Source organism: Gossypium raimondii, chromosome 3, assembly GCF_025698545.1.
Source record: "Gossypium raimondii isolate GPD5lz chromosome 3, ASM2569854v1, whole genome shotgun sequence".
NCBI lineage: Eukaryota > Viridiplantae > Streptophyta > Magnoliopsida > Malvales > Malvaceae > Gossypium > Gossypium raimondii.
The window spans coordinates 19,905,782-19,924,508 of NC_068567.1; the positions used below are offsets into that span (position 1 = coordinate 19,905,782).

At 33.5% G+C, this 18,727-nt stretch overlaps 1 protein-coding gene across 1 annotated transcript; it reads right to left on the reverse strand.

Annotated features, from left to right (window-relative positions):
- Positions 1-661: 661 nt before the first annotated feature.
- LOC105793817 (lysine-specific histone demethylase 1 homolog 3-like) lies at positions 662-8,951 on the reverse strand. The gene is given in 9 exon segments (XM_052628184.1): positions 662-1,348; positions 1,798-1,872; positions 1,959-2,639; positions 3,107-3,474; positions 3,636-3,729; positions 3,856-6,147; positions 6,261-6,402; positions 6,755-8,538; positions 8,785-8,951. Coding segments are annotated over 8 exon segments (5,409 nt in total). The 5' UTR covers positions 8,446-8,538; positions 8,785-8,951; the 3' UTR covers positions 662-1,282.
- Positions 8,952-18,727: the final 9,776 nt, after the last annotated feature.

The window sequence follows — 18,727 nt, forward strand, 5'->3', positions numbered from 1 at the left end:
ACCTTAATGTTTGATGGGGACCAAAACCATCATGCTAAAGCAGTTGCATCTAGTTTGTTCTATTGCTTATGAAGTCAATGTTTAAAAACACACACACGCACAAATATATTTGAGGTCCAGCTATATTAATTTGAGTTTTGCAATAATATAACCCAACCTGCGGTCGCACAATAGTTTCCACTAAGAATTTAGCAGGTTTAAGAGGCAAAAGAGCTCATACCTCGCATCGGCCACTGGCCAGCCGCAACATTTTACAAATCTGGAATTCCAAAATGAGGTGTTAGCAATGAACTAGTAACCGAGAAATGACAAATATATTCCATTGACATTCAGCATAAAGAAGTATATAAAATGAAATGGCCACCTAGTATTCCATAGTGCATTCCTCTAACTTACCCAGCAGATGTGATATACAATATTAATATGTGTTCTACAACTTCAATACCATCTAAACCAATACCAGCGGGCAAGCAACTCATCTAATAATTTCAATGTAAATGTCATATAGGAAATAGCTCAAAGGCTTTTATCATGGAATGATGAAAACAATATTTCCTGTGTACTGATTGCATGCAGTTCAACCCGTCCCCACTACAAAAAATGTAGTTATTGCCCCTTGGATTTATTTCACGCATGTAAACATCATTGCTTCAACAATGAATTGAAGAAAGAAATTGAAGTTAGCAATTGATGCTCAGTTAAAAAATCAGGATAACGTTGAAGTATTTCCAGATAGATGATCTCTGTATGCTTGTCATCACTAAAAGAATTCTAAGCTGTACACATCAAAATAAAAAGGAAAAAGAAAAGACAAGTAATGTCTAATCTGTGGGAATCCAAGAATAAAATTTTGGATCTTAACCACCACCCTTTAAAGTATTGCCTTTGTGCCAATAATACAACGATCTTGATGCCATCTTCAATGCCAATCAGTTTCCCAAGAGATGCATAGCCACAATACTTTCACTGATCTCATTTATAATAAAGAAACTAATTCAGCATCCAAAAAGCTTCTACCATATTCCGGTACCAGTTCTGATCAAATATGCAATAAGGCTTCAATTTGAGCAACTTTTGCTTTCCTCTTTGAGAGTCAATCAAGACTGCAAAACACAGAACCATGGTTTTTCTGTTCTATGGACACCTGGATCATGAACTGTAGATTGTATAACTCTTTCCAGCATCACCATAATTTAAGGCAGTGAACTCAAGCAGGGAGAGGCATTTATACATCTTGCAGAGAAGCAACCAATAAAGCATAACTAGTCAATCCTTAACAACATCATAGTTTCATGGTTGGCTTCATTGCCATGTGCCTCTCAATCAATTTGTCTACAAAGGGACGAATCTGCATGTTAAAAGCATCCAAATTAAGTTTAGTTACAAAAACAAATCATATAATACCATTAAGTATCCATTTTCACAAAGGAATATAACACATCTGTAAGAATGAAGCATCAAGGTTAGCTATCTAATAAAAGAAGCAGTTGTCCTGTTCATAGTAAAAGGGAAAGCAAGAACTAATCAGTTTAGCAATGAAAGTCTGTTAAAATGATTGTGAAGAAGAAAACTATAATAATAAGAATCATAAATAAAAGTTAATGTACAAATGAAGCATAACAAAAGCAATAAATCCCTGGCTTTAACATCTCAACAGCAATTACAAAGCTGGTAGTTTGTGTCAGAGAATATTTAAAATTGGGGATGAAAAAAGGAAGAAAAAAAACCAACAGGTCTATAGGTAGCCAGGGTAAATAATATAAGCTAATACAGGACATTTAAAATGCATATGCATACCTTGTTTTTGCGCTTGAAATCAAGAAATTCAAAAACAGCCATGTTTTTCTCTGCATCTGTTGCCTGCTCCATTACCTGGTACAAGATCAAAAACCTAAGACCAGACTGGAAATAGAGGCAACAAAAAAATTGAGAGCTAATGAGTGAAAGAAAAGAAAAACCTTTGTTGCAGTTTTTTTCATTATCGATTTGTATCCCTCCTTATCAATTTTTCTTGCCTTATAAAGGGGCATTAGCAATGATGCAACATAATCAACGACAGCCTGTTTAATACGATCAGCTCCATGGGGATGATTTTCAAATCGCTCCTTGTTTACAGAAACTTGGGAGACGGAGCTCTCATTAGCTCGCCCATCATTCTTCCAGGTTGGTTGCCTTGAACTAGTATTTGAATCTTCCTCATCCTTGAAATTTGTAGGATGGAAGAAATCTGGATCAGCAGCAGCTGCTTGAGACTGCCATCTCTCAATGGCATGATAATCCTTGATCCCCCCATTACCAGCAGTATCAACCCATGCTTTCATGAAGATACTGCTATCCACAGCCAAACTTTCTCCAGAGTGTTCTCTGAGTTTCAAGTGGCTCCTCTGAGACAGGTTATCTACTGACATTCCGGAATTGTCAAGGTTAACACAAGCAGCAGAGAAATCAACAGACCAGTCCCTGACTCTGCAGTTCCTAGAGTCTATTTCTGATATACAATCTTGTCTTCCAAAAACACCACCAGGCCATTTCCCTTCATCCATTTGTGCGTATTGCTCCCTTCTGGCAAATTTGTGAAAAGAAGGAATCTTAGGAAGCTGCAGTAATTTGTTGCAGTTAGCTTCTGTGGATGCAAGTGCCTGCGAAGTACAATAGTTAATCTCTTTTTGAACACAAGTCCATGATCACAGCAGAAAAGAAAGGAAATATTTTTTTATTGAAGATGAAAAAAAAAATGTACATGACTAATTTGATTACTGCAATGTTAGGCAACTCTTTGCATTTTTAAATTAATGTCAAATACTATCATAAGTTATCCCAAATTCGACCAGTCAATCAACTTGATAGAAAGTAAAAAAGAGGCATTCATTCAATTCTTTCACAATAGAAAGCCTTAAGGATTGTCGAGAAGGCTGATGCTGAAAGAGTTAACACCAAAACAGGGTATAAGCTCTATAAATCTTTTGGTGTTTAAAGGAAACAAGATAAAGCCAAACATCCAAAAGCACAGAAAAGACGTCTGCAAGTGGCATCCAAGTAACAGCTGTTCAAGGACAATGCATCAATATTAATATGCCATTGTTGAAAGGGTAAAAGAAAGACATACCTCTGCAGCTGCTTTTGCTGCAGCTCGGGCAGCTGCTTCAGCAGCAAAGGCAGCCTGCTCTTCCTCTGACATTCCTTGGTTGACAGCTTCCACCTCAATATCAAGTGATTTGCCATTCTCCTTTATGTTTAAAGGATACTGCTTTCCAGCAGAAAATGGATCCTGCAAGCTTTCTTTACTCTCAAAAGCACCATGCTGTGAGTGCAGAGGTGGCTTTCCTGAAGCTGGATCTTTAAGGGATTTTCTCTTTGAAGAAGCTTTTGCCTTACGGAAGACTTCAAGCCAAACATTAACCAGCTGGCTTGCTATAGCACGTATATCACGACTTGTATGCACACAAATTTTTTCCTTCACAGTTTTCCCTATGCCTAAAAGAAGTTAATAATATAATGTCATTGTAGCTACTTTTGTCTTCATATACTACTAAATGGAAAAGCCATCATAAAATTAATGTACAAACAAAAACTTCACACATACCAGGCAAGTACATTATGAAAAAATACTTACATAGCACAATATAAACAAGTACCTGATGAACGAACTGCAAGTAGATCAGTTGAAACAAGCACAAGAAGACGAACACAATGGCGCAACAGTTGCGTCCCATCTTTCCCCATTGAGTCCTATAAATTTCAATGTGAACACAATAAATATCAGTCATTATTTAATGCCATTAAATACATGCATTAGTAGAACAAAGCCATATTAGGAATCAAGGACGGATAATAAATAGTGAAAAGTAATAATACCAGCATCCATGAGTTGAGTGTGCTAAGCCCTTCCTTTGTCCCAGCAAAGGATTTCAAGGATTCAACCGGGAGACCTAACAACTTCTTGGCTAGATGCAATCGTCCTGCAGTGGTTTTCACATTAAAGAACATGTCCCGCAGTAAAGCTTCCCTGCTTAAAATCCGAGCACGATCCAAAGAGTTTTTGTACAAGACATTAGAAAGTTCAACTGCTTCAAGTCTCTTAATTATGTCCCTAACTTCATCCCTTCCTGATTCGGAATGTCTCTGGGCAGCCTCCATTGCCTCTACTTCGGCTGTATAATCATTTCCAGTGGTAAATATGTCAATTAATCGCACAGCCTCCCGAAGCCCACTCAACATTGCACCACCAACTGTGTCAGGATGCTCCTTGCAGGTAGCTTCTCCAGCAAAAAACAAGCAGTTCTCAACAGGCCTGGCCAACATATCATAGTCTTCTCCAGATGCTCCTATGGCAACATAGGAGTAAGCGCCATAACTAAAAGGATCCCTTCCCCAATCAGTAACAACTGAGGCAACAGGATCAGGAACTGAAGCCTCTCCAAAAAGTTTACGGAGAATAATTACAGCATGGTTTACATGATCTGATGCGCTCATATTTTGACCATCAATAGCTGCCTTACCAGCCACTAAGGCGATAAGAACAGGAGCCCCAACAGTTTTTCGGACATTCCAAAACATAAAACAATGGCCTCTACTATCTGTTTCCTCAGCAGTCACTCCAAAGTAATCCACAGTATCATCCCAAAAAACTTCTGGGAATTCCAAGACGACTTTATTAAGTACTCCAAAACCAAGCTGCTGTATGGAAGAATGTTTCCATTGGGGCAACGGAGGAGAAAACTTTATGGCTCCTGCTTTCAAGCAACCAAGTGGCACAGTGATAAGCACAGCATCTCCTGAAAACTCACTGCCATTTGATGTGGAAACTTTGACCTGCCTATGATGACTATTATCAACCCCCGGGCCCTTTGGGCTGTATGAAATATTTGTGACTACGTGGTTCAAGTGGATCAGAAGCCCTTCTCCAAGAGACTCAACCACCGTACTGTAACCCCCTTTAATCATACAATGGGCTCCTCCAAAGCCGCCATAAACATCATCCTGATTCCAGTTGGGAAGAGAAACTTCCTTAAGCGAAGCAGCACAGCCATACTCCAAGTGAGCATAGTGCCAATTCATGACCCTTCTCTCAAGAGGACTCAAAATCTCCTCTTCGGAACATTTTTTTCGAGGAAATCCAAAGATATTGCTTGCTTTTGAGTCATAGAAAGCATCCACTGAAGAATGTGATTCTGTTTCTTCAATATCTGCTCCTATTTCTTCCATCCGATGCCTTTTTAGGGCATATTCTAAACCATCCTCAAGAGACATTGTCATTGCTTTTTTACCTTTTTGAGCAACAAGAAACACCATATCGTCAAGAAGACTATTGTATTCAGCTTCAAGAGCATCATCCAGGTCAGCAGGAACCTTTTGACCAGATACAATGTCATAAAGAGGACAGGAACTATTCAACACAGTTAACTCTAGCCCCAACTGTGCACAAATCAATGAGGATGGATCTGGTCTTCTATTAGTTGACACATCAGCCTCAACTCCAGTAATAATGCTAGCCCCAAGATCCACAGGTACTGAAAGAGAGGAGCAATCAGTATAAACACGACCTCCTATCCTATCCCTAGCCTCAAGTACAACTACAGAAAATCCCTGACGTTTCAAGTGGCGTGCAGCAGTCAATCCAGCAGGACCAGCTCCAATAACTATGATGTTCTTTCTGACCTCTGAATCATTCAGCAGCTGATGATTCCCGTCAGGTTTATCATAAGTTGCAGATTGAACATACTGTGAGTCATTCCTTTCTTCTGGAGTTACTACAGGGGCTACTCCAACATCAGTTGCATCACAAGATAGATCACTACTAGAAACCTGCGAACTAATCAATCCAGTGTTCAATTTTGCACTAAAGCTGCCATTTTGCTGGCATTTATAAGGTAATTCTGGTGTGATTGAATCAACCAATACTTCAGCTATTGCTATTGTCGCTTCAGATGCCTGGTTTTCATCAACAACTCTAAGACCAGTCTTTGCATCCATAGAAGCTTTAGAATTCTTGACCTGACCAAGGATAAAGGCAACTCCATCCTCTGAATCAGCAACAGAGGCAACAGAATTACCATCACTTTTTCTTCCCTCGAGAAGTTTGTAGTTGTCCTTAACACTAAGCTCAGCCTTCTCTTTCTTTGAAGAAATTCCAAAGTTTATGTAACCCTGCAAAGAGAGGTTATCAACATAAAATCCGAAGTTACTAAAATATGAGCAAAAAAGATATCCATCAACTAACATATAGATAAAATTTCACTCATTTCAAAGCAAACACTTACACCCTGATCAAGAAATGCATATATCTCCCTAATTAGGGAAGCTCGGGATGGTTCACCCTCTGAAGGAGTGTCACTAACACCGCAGTCAACAAGAGGCAAAATGCGGTTAACATCTTTACTCCAAAGACCTAAGATATGATTCCTGCAGCACCAAGGAATTAAATTCCATTGAAGAAAACATAATTATAAAATAGAAAATCCGAAGGCAGCACATTGGAAATTAGAAATCATATCAACTCCTATTAAAGGAAGTGACTAAGTACAAATCCTTAAATTTTATGAATGATTCTAGATGCCAAACCACAGATCATAAAAGTAAAAATTACTACAAAAGATGCTACCTGGCAAGCTGGCACCCAAGGTCTCGGTGTAATTAACAGCTATAGCTTATCGTTTAAAACAAAAACAGAATATGAACATAAAAAGGAACCAATACTCATAAACATTCATAACAATTATAAACAGCAAACAAAACTATATACATATTCACAAACCTGCATTCCAAGTATTCCTGTAGACCACCTCTACACTTCAACACCTCCTTAAATTTGATCTTCTCAACTGGCCCCACAGCACAAGCTTTCAGTCCAGATGATACTGCTGCCTCATCAAACTTCTCTCTTGCTCTAAAGGAATGATCACTGTCTGCAAATTGTTGATTTCCAAAAAAACCTTGCTCAGTTAGCAAATTTTCCCAATCAGCATCCCCTTCATAAGCCATATCTCCATGTCTACGCTTTTTAATATTGCGCCCACCTCGCTGGAAAGCTGATGACTTGCTGTTTTTTAGTTCAGAACTAGGGAGAGAGACTGCATCTTCATGGCAACTTTCATTTTCATCAGGTGTTGAAATGGGAGAGTCAACATTGGCCTTTTTGCTGATGAAAACAGTATCATGGGTGGGACCACAAGCACCATGGCTTGCATCTTCAGAAGGTTGATGCAGAGCAGAGTTGCACCTCTGAATGGAGGCAACAAGTTCATTGGGATGAATGGAAGTTTCTAAAGAGTATTCCTCAGCGCAAGAATTTGGAACGTCAGTGCAAGTTTCTTCCATCTTCAGTGAATCAACAACAGACAGCGACAGATTAAGTTTATTTTGTTGTGAACTTTCAGTTCCTGGTTTACTCCTCAGGTCAATTGCTGAGAAATTGTCCCTGAGCTCAATGTTGGAATGACAATCCTTGTCACAAACTTTAGATGACCTACATGGATGCTCTGTAGGATCCTTTTCAACAGTTAAGTCACCTGGTTCCAAAATGCTTTCTTGTTGATACAAACTGTGGTCAAATCCTTGATTCTCAGCTGTGTTGCATTCTTTGGAGGATGAATGCGAGAAGCTTGAACTAGAAACTGAATGAGAACTATCACCACAATTTCTGCTAGGATTCTTTGAATCAGAAGCATGATGAGCAGCCTCGCAATTATGTTTCAAACACAAAATTGGGCAAGATTTCCCTACTGAAGCAGATTGTGCCTTGTGAGAACACTGATACAAACCTTCCCCAGGCGACAAACCTCCCTCATTCTGATCTTCCTCAAGTTTAGCTCTGGATTCATCATCAACCTCACTGGGCTTGGTTTTTGAATCTGACTTGGTTCTCCTTACTTTCCCTGTACGCTTTTTTCCAACAACTTTATCAGTAGCCACATCAGACCTGTCTTCACCAATATCCTGACCTTTCACATCAGTGTTCGACACAGATTTCCCATCCAAAATTCCACCACCCTCCACAGACTTATTCAAAGAATTACTCCTTACCCTCATTGCTCCTGGATCAATATCTTTTTTAGGATCCTTTAACTTCTTTCTGAAGCTGGCCAATGTATCATTCATTCCCCCAAAATCCTCCTCATCTTTGTCCACAGTTTTACCTGCCTTAACTTCAACCTTCTGGAACTTCCCGGCACTGCCTTCCAATCCAGCCTTATCCTTTTTAGGATTCTTAGGCCTCCTTAACTTCAACAAAGACAAAATGGGCTCATCATCATCTGAATCAACACCAACCTCCGCCGCTGTGACCTTTAATCTTTTCTTAGAGCCTCCACCACCATCCATTTTCTAGTTCCTAACTTTCAAAGGAATTCTGTAATGAAACCTTTCCTAACCCTAGCTCCACATTATTCCCAAATCAATTTGCAATCGTGGACCTGCCTTCAAGTTTGAACCATCATCACTTTCCATCTCTCCACAACCAAAAACGCAAAGTTCATAATTTCGAATCCTTCATACAAGCAACTAAAGCCATAAGCCAAAAGTTCCAAGCCTCAACCAATCCTGAAATGTTCACAAAAATTCTATTTACAGCTAAATATGGATAGAGTTTCTTCCGATTAAAGAGTTTTCACAAACTATCGTCAATGCCTAGGTCCTACTCTCCCTCTACTGCACGTAACCCAATGAGGAAATAAGATTTCGAAAAGAATGAATGAAAAAGAAATAACAAAAATCTAGGGTTTCCAAAATAACTAAAAAGACCTCAAGAAATAGGTAGAGATAGAGAGATTGGAAAATAAAACAGACCTACCAGAGGGACGACGAGCAGTGAAAACGGTGGCGTTAATGGAATTTGTCGAGGAGAGTGAGAGGCGCACGTTAGCGGTCGTTGTTGCTGGAATTCCCCCTATACATTACGCCCGCAACCACTGGCGTAGTGCCAAAAAGAATTTATTACTACAAAGAAATCAAAGTTTTGAAAATTTTAATATATTCTTTCAATAAATATTATATTAATCGTCTATAGTAATATGAATAATTATTTACCAAATTATTTCTCCATCTAAAACACTTACTGAATAAATTTATAATGGAATAGAGTTAGAGATCTGTAATTCAATTCTTTGGTTTAATGAAATAGAGTAGAGTTGTAATAGTATTTTTGTGTTTGGTTGAATGGAATAAATATTTTAATAACATAAAGAAAAAGACTTAAATGACCAAAATACCCTTAATATAATTTTTTGTAGGTAGATGATAATTGCTATTATTATTAAATTTTAAAAATTATTATTAAATATAATTTAATAAAATAAAAATAAATAATTTAATTATATTTTAACATAATTATTATTAAATATAATTTAATAAAATAATATATAATTTAATCATATTTCAATCTATTTATTTATATAAATATTTATTTTTATCAAACTTTATAGTTACTGACGTATTAAATTATATTAAAACATGATTATTTGTGACAGATTTTCTCTCCCCCTTTTTTCCCCATTTTCTTCTCCCTCTACCTCTACCTTACGAGTCCCCTTCTACAATTTTCCAGAAACCTACAACTTGCCACTATTAGGCATTGCTTCCCACTGTCACTGGCTCACAATTGGTCGAATGTTGGCCCAAAATTCACCGTCATTTTCTATTTTTTGATGTGTTATTTTTCTTTCTATTATCTTCCTTTTCCTCAAGTTTTCAAGTATGAAAGCTCTATGAAAATGCTCAAATTCATAATCATATTTTTTGGCCAAACAAACATGAATCATTAAGGAGAAAAACGAACTTTGTAGGAAAAGAAAGAACAAAGATGGAGGCGAGATCGCAAGCTTTGTTGGTCATCAATTTCAATTCCACCAAATCTTGTGAACAAGGAATTCAAGCCTTGATATAGCCAATCTGATAGATTTGTTTAGATTTGTCTTTCTAAACTAAATCCAAGCACTTATATCCTCTCTTTTTTTTTTTTAACTATTTCTTTTATTATTTTTTTCTTTTTAATTTGCGGGTTATGTTGTTGCAAGATGTGTTGAGTTGGGTAAAACGGGAATTTTTTTTTGTTGCATTCCTAGAAGCACCAAATAGTCATTTGGAGGGTGATGCCTTGAATGGCTATTCAACGTTTTTATTGAATTAGGTTATAATCACTTATTCGTCTGAATGATATTACTAACAACCAAACTACTGAATGGAGGGACCGTGTCAAATATGGCTTGAATAACATCACTGTCGAAACCATTTTTGAAAAATAAAAAATTTTAAGGTTGTCGACTTTAAAAAATGAAAATTGGGAGTCGCCACCAATCTTTTATTAAGGTGTGATTGGGTCACCTAAAAACGACTTTGGTCTATGAATTTTAGAAAAACGGGTCCGGGAGTCGGTTACGCATGAGGAATGATTAGCACCCTCATTACGCCCAAAAATTGGTACCTAGTTAATTAATTAATGTCTTAAGGTCGAAAATTTTAAAAATATAATCTTTAAAAACTTAAAACGTTGCATATTAAGACCCTTTTCAATTCAGAGAAGCAAAAATGCCACACCCAATACGTTAGGACACAACATTCTAATTTCCTCCAAAATAAATTAGGTCAGAATACTTATACAATAAAACTTTAAAAGAACATCCACTCATCCAAGATTTAAGAAATCACGCCCAATACGTTAGGGCACGATCCCTTTAGAATCCCAAACTCGGAATATTTCCTTTACTTTAAAAGAACATCCACTTATCCAAGATTTAAGAAATCACACCCAATACGTTAGGGCACAATTCCTTTAGAATCTCAAACTCGGAATATTTCCTTCATGATTTTTAAAAAAATCTTCATTTCGAGAAATCAATGCGTCACATCCAATACGTTAGGACACGTGTTGAATTCCCAATAATGAGTTTTTATTATTTTCTTGATTGAAGAGAAATGCTCGATTGTCGGATTTAACGAAGAAAATTGGAACCCAATACGTTAGGGCTCAATTCCCTTGAAAATCCCAAATACGAACATTATCTCAATTTTAAAAATTTTCTATCTTTAAATTTGAGTAAAAATTATGTAACGTGATTTTATACATACAAATGCTATAATAATAATAATAATAATAATAATAATAATAATAAATACATCATCGACATAAAAATAATATAAGCAAATGAATAAACGAAATAAAAAAAGGTAATCCATGACATGCAAAATATTAAATGTAAACACAATTATACAATGGATGGGATAGCAAACAAAATAAATAAAGATTAGAAGACATATAATATACACATGGAAGTTATGAAGATTAAAAATATAAATATAATTTACAAATAAAATTTTAGGTTATAGAATTTATACATATATATAATACATAATATACTTATGAAAATAAAGAAAATATAATTATATGTACATATATAAAATAATAAAAAAGGTGTGTTTTAAAAGGAAAAGTGAGTATTTAATCATTTTAAAAATCATAAATATATACATATAAAGATGAAAATATTCATTTAAAAAATATAGGAAAAATATTCGTTAAAAATAAATATATACACGTACATATAAAAGGAATATATATAGATAAAAACAATTAAATAATGAGTACATTAAAAATATATATACGTACATATATATATAAATGTGAGAAAATATAAGTTTAAAAAATGTGCATAAAATATACATGTATAGATTTTTAAAAAAATAAAAATAAAAATAAAAAAGATGATTACGTTATTAATTAATAAAATAAATGAAAAGAAATAAAAGAAAAACTAAATTGAATTGCAATAAAAAAATTGGGGTAAATCCGCAAATAAATAAAAGTAAAAGGATTAATTTGAACGCGCGAATTACATAGAGGGGCTGGAAGGGAAATTTTCCCTTCTCCTCTAAAACGACGCCGTTCAACTTAGACCCAATTGAAATAAAAATAAATAAAAGGGTAAATTAAGAAAAATAAAAATAAAAAAAACTTAATTACAAAAACATTAAAAGGCGGAGGGGCTAAATAAAATAAATAAATAAAATTTGCAGTGGTATCACCTTCTCCCCCTTTAATAAGTAAAAAAATAATCGAAAGAAAAAAAAATAGTAAGCCACCTTTAAAAAACTGCCAATCGTTCTCTTTTTTATTCCTCTTCCTCCTTTTTTTTTCCCCCTTTTACAATGAAGGGAGAGGCCTCTATTTATAGTTGAGCCTCCCCAAATCCAACAGTACAGATCAATTACATCAACGGCTGAGATTAAAGGGTATCTCTAAGATTACAAAATCATATCTTCTAAGATTGCATATCATATCAAAGATTATACATCATATCTAAGATTGCATATCATATCTAAGATTGCATATCATATCTACGATTGCATATCATATATAAGATTGCATATCCTCAAAAATTATGTTTCCATATGTGAGCCCGGGCTAAAATTGGGTATTACAATTACCATTCATATGAACCAAATATGCTATTAGATTCTAATTAGGATTTTATTTAATTAAAAAAATTGAAATAAAGAGTAGTTTTTCAAAACAATTAGTAGAAAGTGGAAACCTATTTGCAATATTTTTACTGATAATATTTTTAGAATTTCTTCAAACTTAATTAAAATTTTCAAATAAAAATCAGAAAATTTATAATAACAAAAACTAATCATAATTAGAAAGAAACACTAAATGCATATTCTTTTCTCCTATAAACACTATGACAAATTTATAAATTAGTACATGGCAAAAAAAATTAAAAGAATTTTTGCACACACCACAAAACAATAAACATGTGATAATTAAAAACTTGTTAACCTCGAAATATATCAAGAGGAGGTGAATTGATGTTTTAAAATTTTGAAATAAATAAAAGAGACATCTCATAAAACACCGGAAAAATTATATTATCACATTTGGCTCACTAAGCATCTTCCTAGGAATGTAATGATAATTTATGAAATTACCCTTATCATGTCTTTAATTTTTATAATAAACTTTATTCTTAACAAATATTTAGATTAAATATTAACAATAGAATTTAATTGATAATTTTATATTATTTTTAAATTTTAATTTTAATTATTTCAAAATTGTTTTACATATATTTCTAAATATAATAATGCACATATAAAATCATATATATATAAAACTTATTTTGGAATAAATTTAAAAAATCATGCAAATAAAATACTCGCGAAAAATCCATTGGAGTAGTAGAGAAAATCAAGTAGTAGGAAAAGGGAACGAAGCGATAGCTTTTTTTATTTACGTAGTAGTAGGAAAAGGGAACGAAGCGATAGCTTTTTTTATTTACATTTATTAATAGACTATGTAACACCCTACACCCAACCAGTTTGTCAGATCTGAGATGTGAGATGCCACATTCCTTGCTGAAGCAACTTTGATTGCATTTTAATATCAAATAAACAAGTCATACAAGTAATCAAGTTTCTAATCTTAATAAAAACACATTATTTATTCAAATCCGAGTTATCAGTGAACTTATGAGAGCTCTTATAAAACATCGGTAACAAATGAAGGACTAAAATGTAACATTTACCAATATAAGGGTTAAGTCACGACATCGAAGGATGAATGTCGTGACACTAAGGGTGGAAGCATGATGTTGCGACTTCAATTGAGGTAAGTTGCAACCTTGAAAACAAGAATTTGACGTCACGAATTCAACAAAGAAACATCGTGACCTTGAGGACATGAGGCTCAATGTCGCGATCTCAGCAGGGGAGAGTCGCGACTACAAGAACAGAGGCTTGATGCCACGACACTATCAAGCACTAATACCAAATGGTCAAAGTGACCTAAAAACTCATCACATAGCATTTTAGGCGTTAATTCAAATGTCAATTCATCATTCTCAACATATGAATCCCTTATAAGTGCATGATCTCAAGTACATACCTATTCGTTCTAAAGTCTAGCATCACAATAATTTACTTGGCATACAAGTAACTTTTCAAATTAAAATCATAGCATCACATAACTTGGATAAGAAAGCATATCATTATATCATTAAATTAACACTTATATGGTCATATTTAAGTATAACATTTCCAAACATAAGTATCAAAATGACAACTCAAAACTAAAGACCAACTCAACATAGGTACATGTCACTTGCTATTAACATATTGAAATTGTACAAACTTGCTAAGTCAAAAGTTGAATCTAGATGCTACTGATCACTTGGAGACTTTGAAATATACAATACTTGCGCACAAAATAAACAAATCGTATGTTGAGCAATGAGGCTCAATGGTGCTAACATGATTTAAATAAATAATCAAATAGAAATAAGATATCAAATACAATCAATATATGATCCAACTATTAAGTAAATCAAGCTTGCATTTCATGTCTCATGTGCATAGCCTCATACCATATTTCATTTGATGTTTCATACATGAACATATAATCCCTTTTATCATCATATCCAAATTTCATATATATCATAGCATATCATAAAATCCATTTTATTTTCTCATTTCTATCTTTAATCCACTTATTCATTTTACAATTGGATCGACCCTCAAGGTTCATAAAAATCAAACCACATGGTACTTCACATAACATCTTTAACATTAATATATATAGGATACATTATTCACAATTACCATATCATATCAAATGTCAATAAACAAAATATATGTTCATTATCCCTATTAATCGGACATAGACTTAAGATGGATATACAGATTATCCAACAACTACACCAAAATATCTGACACTCAGTGCCTCATCAGTATGTTCGAAGTATAATATTTGTTTCGCGCCTCATCGATATAAACCAAAGTAAATAAATGCGCCTAGCATCTCATCAAAATGTACAAAGTATAATATGTGCTCCGCGCCTTATTGGTATAAACTGAAGTAAAATCCTGTACACTAATCCTATGATATGCTAACTATACATGATCACATATCATAGTTTCATACAATACTAATTTATATCAATTCATATCATTTCATGTCATCATATGCATATCAACACATTTTTCACAAGTTATCTACCATATAATACTTACCGAATCACGAGACAAGTAGGGCCATTACCTTAATCAAGCTAGTTTGTAACAAGCCATATAAATATATATACATATATATTTAATTCAAATCATGAAAGCACAAATCAAAATAGGTACTCATCTATGGTTCTCACCTTTTCTTTATCTCGAGACGACCCGGCGTTGTCTTTAGCTATGTATGATAATTCAATCATAGAAACGATATTAGTTTTCAGCCAATCACATGAAAAACACATAATTAAGCATAGTTTGCATTTTATTTATTTTAGTACCTATATCTGATATACTCATATTTTTTTATATTTAACATCAAATTAAAATCAAATTTCGTATTCTTTTATTGAGGACCTTATATTTCTAATCTATAGCATAATTTCTTAGCAACTTTCAATTTATTCAATTTAGTCTCTAATGTCATAAAATTAATTATCAAGCTTAGTTAAATTTCTAATCAATTCCATCACTTTCCACAACCTTCTAACTTAGTGTAACATGCTCAAAACTCATATTTCAATTTCCTATCAAAATCAAACTCAATTTTATCAAATATCCATTAATATAAACTTGCATTTAACTTAACAATTTGAAAATCTAATACATGTGCTAACTTAATCAAGTCTATTAGATAAAAAATCTATAAAAAATTCAAAGAAAGGACTTAAGTACTTTAGGGATTTTGGACCAAATTGGAAAAGAAACAAAAATGATTTTTCTCCCTTCCTTTGGCTAGGGACGACATAAAATAAGGGAGACGATGATGAATGTTGTCATCTCCCACTCACTTTGCTATATATACTTTAATCAGAAATGTCATTAAGCTTAATTAACTGAATATTTAACCATTAAATTTGCTTAATTTTCTAATTAAGCTTACTTAATGAAAGATAAGTGGATGGCATCAAATTCAACTTATTCACAAAAATTTAATGGTTAAATAACCATTAAGCCTTTTAGTTAATTGCCAATTGGGTCCTCAAGCATTTTTCAAATTAAAATTCAATAATGATTAAAATTTTACAATTTAATCCATGAACTATAATTAATGATTTTCCCAATTTAATTACTCAATCAAACTCTAATACATTTTCATGCTAAATATGAAAATTCTTCTATTCATGATTTAATTGACTCTGTTTACGAAATTGAGTTTCAAAATCGTATTTTTCAACCTGTTCTAAAATAAGGTCGTTACAATTCTCCCGTCCTTTAAGAAATTTTGTCCTTGAAATTTACCTGAAAAGAGGTGGTGATATTGTGATTTCATCAGCTCTTATGGTTCTCAAGTAGCTTCTTTCACACTATGGCTTCGCCATAAGACTTTCACTAATGGCACACACTTTTTTCTCAAATCTTTCATTTCTCGAGCTAAGATTTCTACTGACTCTTATTCAATGGTCAAATTAGGATGCATTTCTATCACTTCCTTGAGGTTGTGGTGCAAAAGGTATCACTTGAGGTGGGAAGGGAGGAGCTAGAGGTCGGGGACCTAGAGGAACAGCCTCGATAAACTGATGATACCATTTGTTCATCATTTGAAGAAGTCTTGTAACAACTCGTTTTTCAGTATTGTTAGAAATAGTGGTTTTTGGACCACAAATCCGACGAATAAGTTCGTATTATTATTTAATATTTCGAGTCAATTATAATATTATATTGAATTTTGGCTTAATATTTTATTTTTATAAATTGAAAGAATAAATAAATATAAGTGGTTCAGTTCAAAAGTCAAGTGATTTTTGAAAATAAGGTATTGAGATCCCATTTATGTAATTTAAGGCCTTGCATATTTTTATTAAATATTTAAAAAGTCGTATTATAGGTGAATTGAAGTTTGGTCCGGTAATTTTGACGACTGGTTGCTTAATTAAGGTAAAAGGATTAAATTATAAAAGAGGTAAAAGTTAATCACTATAGATTTAAAATAGTAAAAGGACCAAAATGGTAATTAAACAATGTTCAAAAAGTCCAAGTGGTGGTGGATATGATTAATCCACTAACTTTTGGGCTATTTGCTCATTTAGTCCTAATTAGTTTAGGGTTAAATTGAAATTAAGCTTATTTAGTTGGAGTTTAATATAATTGAATGACCAATTGTGCAATTAAACCCTCATTGAATGGTAAATTTACCATTGAGGTATTAGGGGACGGTATAAGTGATGGAATTCATGAAATTTCAATTATTTTTAAAGGTTAATTTTGTAAATAGGTAAAAAGGTAAGTTAAAATTAAAGAATAACAAAATTAAAAAGGCATCATCATCTTTATTTTTTTCATCTAAAAATCAAAACTCCATTTCCAAGGGGGAAGCAAGCTTTGGTCACTTAGGGTCCCTTGATTGGGTAGGTAAACCTTGCATGTTTTTATTAATTTTTATGTTTTCGAGCTCATATTAGCTTGATCTAGCTAACCTGGGGACTAATTTGAAAAAATTTTAAATGTTATGAGTTATGCCATTAATGAGTTTTGTATGTTCTTGAAGTTTTATGAAAAATTATTGAGTTTGGTTACTAGATAGGACTATTTTATAAAGTTGTTTTTGATGATTTTAACGTTTAAGAACTAAATTGTTAAAATAATAAAATTACTTATACTTGATGTGATATAATTGTAATTATGGGCTTTAGAGAGGCCTTATACAATTCAACTAAATTTGGTTTTGTTTAAAATTGGTTAAATTGCATATTTTGGGCTTAGAGACTAAATTGAATGAAAGTAAAATATTAGGGGCAATTTTGTAAAGATGTCAAAAGAACTTAATTGCATAAAATGAGTTGATTTTGCTATGAAATTAGTGAATTGAATGAAATTATTATTTTATATAAAGAATCGGTGGAAAATTGAGGAAGAGAAAATTACAGAATAGTCCCTATTCTTTGTCGTTGCTGTAGTTTAGTCTGGTAAGTTCGTTCGGATAATTTTAATTTATTTTAAATTTATATTACATAAACTTGATTTTAGAATGATGGATTATATTGATGCATGTAATTGAGAATGAAAATAATGAATTGATATGGTATTGATTACTGATTGAAATATTTTGAGTCGATGAATGTAGGATAGAGTACGATTGGCATGCCGATAGGTTGTAGTGCGCTATACGGGATTGGTATAAGATGAGATGATGATTCTTGTGTATTTCCTGTCCACTGAATATACCGAAGTCCAACATTTTTTGCGGACTATCGTGTTAAAGTTACAGTGTTTGGAGTGTTATCGAGGGCAGATGTAAAGCCTTCAGGCTTGGCACTTGGTGCCAAGGCATGTTACAGGGGGAATGTTAGCCTACGGGCTAAGCACTTGGTGTCGAGGCGTGTTATCGGTTGGATTGGCTTGTTTGAGTGTTTAGCATGTTCCAGATGGATAACCATGTACTCATATCCTTATATCGTTCATCAGGCATTATTTATTGATCATTGAATGTTATTGAAATATGGAAAATGATTTGTACTATTATTAAGCATTTCTCACCTGTCGTGAGCTGTGATTAACAGGAATTCTGATAATAACTCTGTTGACAGGAACTCTGTTTATTAATCTTATTATTTGAATTATTATATTTAATTCATTAAGCTTTATCGTTAAATCAACGAACTTACTAAGCTATATGAAGCTTACTCATGTTATTGTTTTGTTTCATTGTAGATATTGTTTTGTGGAAATTAGACGATCGGATCAACTCGAAGAATCACACTATCAAAGGTTCCTTGGTAGATTATGAATTCAATTT